General features: G+C 46.1%; 1 protein-coding gene across 1 annotated transcript in view; it reads right to left on the reverse strand.

Moving 5' to 3' along the window:
* MARCHF11 (membrane associated ring-CH-type finger 11) overlaps window positions 1-7,174 on the reverse strand; it is a 44,180-nt gene extending 37,006 nt beyond the window's left edge. Inside the window, exons 1-2 of the mRNA XM_024209988.1 lie at window positions 6,815-7,174; window positions 5,264-5,419 (exon numbers count right to left, since the gene is read on the reverse strand). Coding sequence (XP_024065756.1) covers window positions 5,264-5,419; window positions 6,815-7,174 — 516 coding nt within the window. The remainder of the gene's footprint in view (window positions 1-5,263; window positions 5,420-6,814) is intronic.
* Window positions 7,175-8,170: the final 996 nt, after the last annotated feature.

Here is an 8,170-nt window from a genome sequence, read left to right on the forward strand (position 1 = left end):
TTGGTACATTGGGTGGCAGCTCCCAAGGGGGTTTCTGTGATCCAACCTGTCACACCACCAATTTTTTTGTGAGGGGTTCCATAGGGCTCTGTCCTAGGTCTCCTGCTGCTCTCCCTCTACAGCTTGTCTCTGGTAATTTCATCTGCAGACAACTACCATCCCTATCCTGACCACTCACAATCTACCTTTCTACTCCAGACCTATTGTCTTCTATCTGAACTAAAATGTTGGCATGTCTCTCTGACATCACCTCATGGATGTCTAATCATCAGCTCAAGCTCAACATGGCTAAAAGAGAGTACTTAATCTCTCTCTCTCTCTTCTTCCCCCACCCCTCCACCCCCACCAACCTCCTTTGAATATCACCATCATCCTGCCTGTCACTCAGGCATGTAATCTTGGAATCATCTTCAACTCAGACCTATCTTTATGTCCTCACATTCAGGCTATGTCTAAAATATCTTGCTGGTTCTTTCTGCATAACATTTAAGATGTTTTCCTCAACTTAACATTAAATCAGCTTCTAAATTAATTCACCCACTAGGACTCCTCTTTCTTGAAAACTAACAAATTACAATGTTAACTGACTAATATTTCTTGCATTTCCATCCACAAATGATGATTCTATGATCATATATAACAGTTTAAAATATAAAACATTTTAGAAAAAGTAGCCTATTATTCTCTTTTATAGCCCCAAAGCAACATACGAACTAGGGGAAGATAGGCATTCCTCCACCTAATTGCCTGCAGGGCCCAATCCAGTAAGTATGCTCAGGGCTTGCCTATCAGATCAGGCCCCTATAGAGAAGCTTACACAAAATGCAAGGGAGGAGACCCTCCCTCATAATGTTTAGCCCAGTGGTTAGGGCACTCACCTGACGTGGGAGATGCCCAGTTCAAGTTTCCCCTCTACCTGATTGGGAAGAAGGGATTTAAACTGATACCCACTGCTTCTCAGGTAGGTGCTCTAGCCTCTGCGCTATGGGATATTCTAATGTGGGGCTCCCTTAATCTCTCCTATTGAAGCTGTTCCACTCTGGATAATTTTAAAAAAGTCATTGGAGCAGGAGGACTAGATCCTGGGTCTCCCACACGCATGCTATAACCACCAGGCTACAGAGTCATTCTCATACATTTATCCACACCCCCGTTCCACTGGATAAAAATGAAAGAATCATTGGACCGGAGACAAAGCAAGCATCAGAATTGGGACAAATTCTTCCCTGCTGTAAAAAGGAGCAATTCCACTGACTTTAACATTTACTATTAGAGTTATGCTTGTTTACATCTGGCTCACTGAAAGGACAGGATACTGGGGGAAAATGCACAACTTGCATCTCTCCAATTAATTTGTAATCTACATCGCCCACTGCCAGCAAACCAGTTGGCTAATCTTAAAAGTAAATATGAATTTTCTCAGTTTGTAATTATGCTTTCGTGCCTAATCCTATCAACATGTTGCATATTTTCAGGAGTGGGCCCCTTGATGTTAGTTAGCTGACGTGGTTAGATGTGCACCATGACAAAATATACTGAAAAAGAGGTTACCAACATAAACGTTCCCTGAATCTATTGCCTCCATAGAGGCCCACTTTGAGATTACATGCCATGCAACAACAGAAACCATACAAAGCAGTTGGATGCTAGGAGAAATGTTCACATGGCTGGCTGTTCCAACATTCTGGAACTAAGGGTTACAAAAAACCCAACTCCTAATTTTTCCTCTCTAATTCTGGGCACATCCTGTAAATCTCTGAAGTAGAAGGAGAAAGGGAGGACTGGTGTGGCTCTGCAGAGGCAATACATTTGAGAACAAAAGTTATGTGGGTAAATAAGCCATCTTTCTCTTTCATGACACTATCTACTCAGATCCCATCTGCGAGAGATTAGATATTAGTGACACTTCTCAGGAGGTGGGTTGAGGAATAGTGCTAATTGAAGAATGACTAAAATACACCTCTCCCAAATGAAGTATCTCATCTGAACTGGACTCAATACTGAAAATAACATTTTGTTAAGGTATTAATCAAATTTCAGGTTGCATCTTTGCAGATTTCAACAATCAGCACATGACTAAGAAGACACTGGAGAATATTCTACCTCTTTGGTAAGAAGGCATTGGTTCCTGGTTGTACAGGAACTTCAAGGAGTGTTTAGCCTGTCTGAAATATGGCATATGATGCACTTGAATCATCTCTGGACTGAAATGAATTGGGTCTTAGCTTTTCACCAAAAGCTACAAATTACCTTAAAGGGCTTTTTCCTGTCAAGAAAATGACCAGTCTTTTCCTTTTTCATATGGCTGATGTAAATGTAAGTGCAACAACTATAATTTTACATTTACATTATTAAGCCAGATAATTGCGTCTGAAATAGCAAGAGTATTGCTGTGATGCCTCCTTCATATCTGTGAATCAGGCATTGAGTTGTTATATTTTCCATGGTCTGTTCTTGGTGACCACAGTCACACACTGGAGAGTCTTTAATTTTCCATTTCTGCAGCAAGTATCTGCATCTGCCATGGGTTGTGTGGATACGGTTTAGACTTGCCCAGGAGCCCCTCTTAAAAACAAAAGTGTGGAACCAAAATTAAATGGATTATAAGGCTTAGTAAAATCCTGGTTTTAAAAAAACTTGCCTGATTTTAATGAAAGTCCAAGACCGGCATAGTCAAGAATTTGAGATGTGATGTTAGGACTACTATATCATTGTGAATATTTGCACAAGGAGGATTTGCTATCAAAAACTGTGGTTCTGAAACTCTTCTGGTAGGTACTATAGCCACTTGCGAAGGAAACTTCACTGATTGATGCCAGAAGAAACAGGTACTAAGAGGCACAAAAGGAGCTTTCATAAGCCCTATGAGAACCAAGTGTTTAGCCATATTAATATGTAAGTTATAATATGAAAATAAATTGTCATAGAATCTTTAAAATAACCATTTTCTAAAGGATAGAGACTGAACTCATTTGCACAAACAAAGGGAAGACCAACAAACCTGACTCCACCAATGACAAAAAAAAAACAGTAAAATAATTGAGGAGACAAAAGACTGGAATTCTCTCGTTAGGCTCTCCAAATTTTTAAACTGTTTTCACTTAGACATCCACCTTTGTAGCAACTGTTCGTCAAAAGGTTATTACATAATCTCTGGTGATCAAATTAGTATCCCCATTGAAACTGAGGTACTTTCTGGGCTTCTGCTTTCCAGATATATGGATGTATGTATCCTGAAGCTTGTTGGTCTTGAGCAATCCTGAGAATTTAAAAGCAGGGACTATACTGCCCAGTGGTACAGAAAAGCTGTGGCACTCACACCAATTATATTTACAGAAGAGATCAGACCTCATCACTTAAGAGCATAAAGAAAAGGCTCCATGGAGAAAAATGGAAAGGGGACTGGGTATTGACATGAGCCTAAACTGAAGGTCATGCCACCATTCAATAAATTCAGGACACATTGCTCCAAAGGGATCCTGCCATGCTTGTAAAAATGTGTCTAATCTGGAATTGACTCTGGATCCTCTGGCAAAACTACAGCTTTGCTGTACCTACAGAAAATGCCAATTCAACCAAGACAGTCTAGGTCTCTGGTAACCTCTGAAGTTTGTTTTTACTGACTGATCAGATAAAGAATCATGCTTGATGTGGAAATATTGGCCTCACTGATATCAGAAAGACTGATCCAACCTCAGTGACCTAGCAGTTAATCTGATCACAGAATTTGATCATAGCAGTTAATCTGATCACAGATCATAACCAAGAATACCTCCAACAGAAGAAAGTCATAGATAAGGACCTACTCACCAAGTCTAATAGGTATTTAGAGACCCTCTGCCTTTCCCAACAGGAACACAGCTTGGGAAACCGCATCATGTGTTGCGCAACCAAGCTGGCAAATGTGCCCCAGAGATTGTAGTACCAGAAGGATAACCACTAGAATCCATGCCTTTATCCTCTGGAGCCTTCCTCAAATTCATGTCCCTGTTGGGTTTGAGGAGAGGCAAAGACAGGTCCCCCAACACCCTTTAGATCTGAAATATGGAGAAGTTTGGGAGAATTCCCTGTGTAGAACCTGAAAGAATAGGCCTGAAGACACAGCTGTTTGTGAAGGCACCTAGTATATGGACAAAGGATCAGAATGCCTTCAACCTAAGGAGGCCCTTTCACCTTCAGACTCCAAGGATCTAACAGAATTTAAGCACCTTGGATCCATGGAAAGCCCATCACTCTCAGACTTTCAGGATCAAGGAAATGATCTGAGTGCCTTAGATCTGAGGAGGTTCGATCAACCCTGGACTCATGGGATCCAACAAATTATACAAATATCTTAGATTGGACTCAGGCACACACTACTCCGATTTATAGGGCTCATAGTGCTTTTAAACCATTCTGTCAGTGCAAAGGGACCATTAAGCTGGCCTAAGTAAGGGTTTTCTCAGGAGGGCTGGCTCTTTGCTATTCTACTTTGAAGCTCCTTGGTGTGGTCATGAAAAAGAAGGCTTGGCCAAAGTGGTACTGCATGCTTCAGCTTCTGGAACAGTTATTGGGGGACTGCTGCATTTATATACTCTTATGCTGCTGTAGGTCGTAGCAGGGGTTGAAGTGGCCCACAGCTCACTGCAGGACTGGAAAACTGTAAAAGCAGCATCAAGCCACCTTTTGTCTCTCACCTCAATCTTTCAGAACGTGGCTAAGCACCAAAATAGGACCCAAAGGATAAGATTGGCTTAGATCCAAGGAGGCCTTATCACTTTTGAATCCATAGTGGTAGGGCATACATGGAACCAATCTTTGAGTCTTTACCAGATCCAGAGAACTAATGCATATTACTGGATGACTGTTTAACCCTAACACTTCCTGCATGTTGTTGAAGAAGATGCATCCAGGGTGCACCCTGAATCCTTAGAGGACCTGGCTGCTCTGCTTACAAGCAAGGGATCCAAACAGCTCTTGTTGGGATAGAGGCAAGAACTTCTTCTGTAAGTAGTCTTAGGCCAGAAGAGCCTCCCCCTACCAAATGACTGGATCCTACTCTGGTGTGTACTCTTCCCCAATGACTAAGCACTTTGAAATGGGGTCCAGTGCCTCACAGCAGGGCATGCAATCTCACACAGGTGATCTGCTGAGACAATGTCAAGGAGGAGAATAAATCAATATTTTATAAAATCTGCCTGTGTGCCATAAATTAACATTTGCAAGTCTCTGAAATATAGAAACTAAGTAACAGTTTTGATCTGTAAGTATGTAAAAACATTACCTGGCAAGGTTTTTTCATTTTAATTGCTATAACATGGTATCTGTAACAGCAGAGCTCACAGGTCCATGACCCTCTTTCACTGATCCACTTTAAGAGGCACAATTGATGTGTGTACCGTACCGACCCATCACATCGGCAAGGATTTAACAATTCACCCTGAAACAAGACAAAAATAAATGTCAGAGGGATTTATTTTGTTTTCTTACACAATATTTCATGTTATCTGTTCTGGAACAATGAGTTTGTTTTAGTCTCTATCCTACACTTTTATATTTTTGGCTAAAATAAAGCTCAAAAGTTAGAGCTCTTTTAAAGATATCATTATCTCCAACTTAAATATTCTACCACATTACAAACAACAGGTAACTCACTGCATGTGTAATTATTATGCCAATGGTCACATTATGATCTCTTTCGAGTAACTTTAGATGGATGGTTAGATGTATTTTCTCTGCAGTAATTCTTAATCATGGATAAGAAAGAAATGTATGACATCATAGTGAACTGCATGCTTACAGTAGCATTTGTACTGTTAAGATTCCTGACCGTCAGCAATTACACCATAAAAATTCTCTACAAAATGAACATTTAAAAAAATAATCTAAATATGTCTTTCCCATCAGAATTACATCCTGTAACAAATACATGGATGACTGTGTGCTTGGCTGAAGCTTTCTTATTTCTGTGATGCTACTTCAAAAATGTAATAGGCTACCTCTCATACTAACAATCGCCCTCACCTATGTTCTAAAATAAAACACAAAGCTAGTAGACTCATATATTAAAGTCTAACTGGACACTACAAATAATAGCATTCTTTTTTTCCATTTCCTTGCTTTTTAAGAGAAAATAAACCAAATCCCCCTATTTATGTCATAATGGCCCAGAGAGGGAGCTGGCCGACTAAGCTGACAGCTATAGAGTAAAATGCTAGTGGAAGTGTCCGGCTCCGATATTGTGATAATGACCAATCATGAAATCTTCCCCTAGGTTTTCTTCATAAAACTATTGGGAATGGTTGGTTAAAATGTAGAAGACAAGAAGCTTGGAGAATGGGATTTTGATCTTGAAGTCTTTGAGGGGAGAGGCTGCATCCCAAGCAAATAGACCAATAATTTCCCTGCCTTTCTAGATTTGCAGCGGAGGCTGGCAAAGCTCTTCACAGAGGCTTGTGGCAACCCCCCGCTCTTGTGCCCATTGTACAGGCCCGCGATTGCATTTGCCCCCAGCTGTCGCTGAGCTGAGCTACGAGCCAACCCAGGGCGGCCTCACGGAACTGAACCTGCTCCACTCGGCCACTTCGGGGCTCGGTTTCCTGCCATTGGCGGCGAAAGTCGGAGCGCGGGGTCCGGCCCAGAGCCCTGTCCAGGGTGCTGACCGCGGCGGGCTGGGACCAGCAGCCTCCAGCAACCTGCCCCGGACCGCGTGCGCCAGAGAGCGGCAGGCGGCTCAGGTGCAGTGTGTGTCTGGCCGGACGGGCTGGGTCTGTCTGTCTGTCCGTCCCTCCCGGGGTGCGGGGGAGGGGGGTCCGTCTGTCCGGCCGGCTCTCACCTGCTCGGCGCCCTGGAAGCAGATCTTGCAGATGGGGCCGGCGCCGCCGGGGTTGCTGTCGCTGCCGCTATCGCTGCCGCACACGGAGCGGGTCTCGGGTTTGTCGCCGCCCACGGCCCCCGCCTCCCCCCGGGCTCTCTCCGAGCCGCCCCTTCTCCCCTCGGAGGGGCCCGGCGGGGTCCCGCCGGAGCCGCTGCTCTGCCCCGCCCCGGGGGGGTCGTCGGCCGCCGGCTTCTCCTGGGGCTGCAGCCGCCGCAGCCCCGCGCTCTCCTCCGCGACCGGCAGCTCCAGGGGGGCGGCGGCGGGGTCTCGCTGCGGCTCCCCGGGGCCGGGGATGCTGCTCGCCCCGCCGCAGCTCATCCCCCCGCCCGCCCGGGACACCCGCTAGCCCGAGCCGGACCCGGGGGCGGGGACCCCGCTCTGCGCCCTCAGAGCAGCCGGGAAGGTGACCGGGGCGGAGGCGGCGGGTCCGGGACTGGGGGAGGGGGCGGGTCCCGCTGTCAGGGCGGCTCGCGCCGGTCCGGCTCCAGACGCAAACAGCCGCCTCGGAACGGAGAGAGCGAGAGACCGTTACACGGCGCGAGCCGGGCGGGGCAGCGAGCGCGAGACAGTCACTGCAACCGCCACGCGGCACAGACACCGAGACGCCTTCCCCCGCCCCCGCCCTCACTGCCGGGGGTTGTCACCCCTGTGCCCCCTCCCCCACCGGGGCACTGTCACCATCGCGTAGCAGGGACACAGTCAACCCCCCACACACCAGGGCAGCCACCTCTGAGGTCCATCTGGCATGATCCTGAGCCCACACAACTGGACCGCTGGCGGGGGGCACTGAGCACCCTACAGATTGCCCAGGACAGCTGCCTCAGCCACGGGACAATCCTGAAAAAACCTGGACAGGTGGCAGCCCTACCCCTCTGCACACACCTACGCACATACACCCCTACCACACAGACCAAGGACACTGTCACCTCCCCCCATTGGAAAAATGTTCATATTCAAACATTCCCTTCCAACACCATCACCTTCCATGCACACAAGTCACCTGCCCCCTTCCACACAGTGATCTTCCCCTATGGCCCCAGTCACCTTCCCACCAACATGTCACTTGTCTTTTGCAACAGTCTGTCACTTCCCCACCTAATACACAAACAGCTGCTCCCCCTTTCCAATATACTCACCTTCCTTCCCTGGACAATCAGCTGTTCTCCTTAAAACTCCTCACACATAAATGCCTGCCCCCTTCAAAAATTATCTCCCCCCCCACAAATCATCCATTGCAACACCATTACCTCTCCCTCATAAATAATCAGCTCCCCTCCAACACTATCCATCTTTCCCAAGCAGACAGAAAAACAG

The sequence above is a fragment of the Terrapene carolina genome, unplaced genomic scaffold (genome assembly GCF_002925995.2).
Source record: "Terrapene carolina triunguis isolate 2854851 unplaced genomic scaffold, T_m_triunguis-2.0 Scaffold48, whole genome shotgun sequence".
NCBI lineage: Eukaryota > Metazoa > Chordata > Testudines > Emydidae > Terrapene > Terrapene triunguis.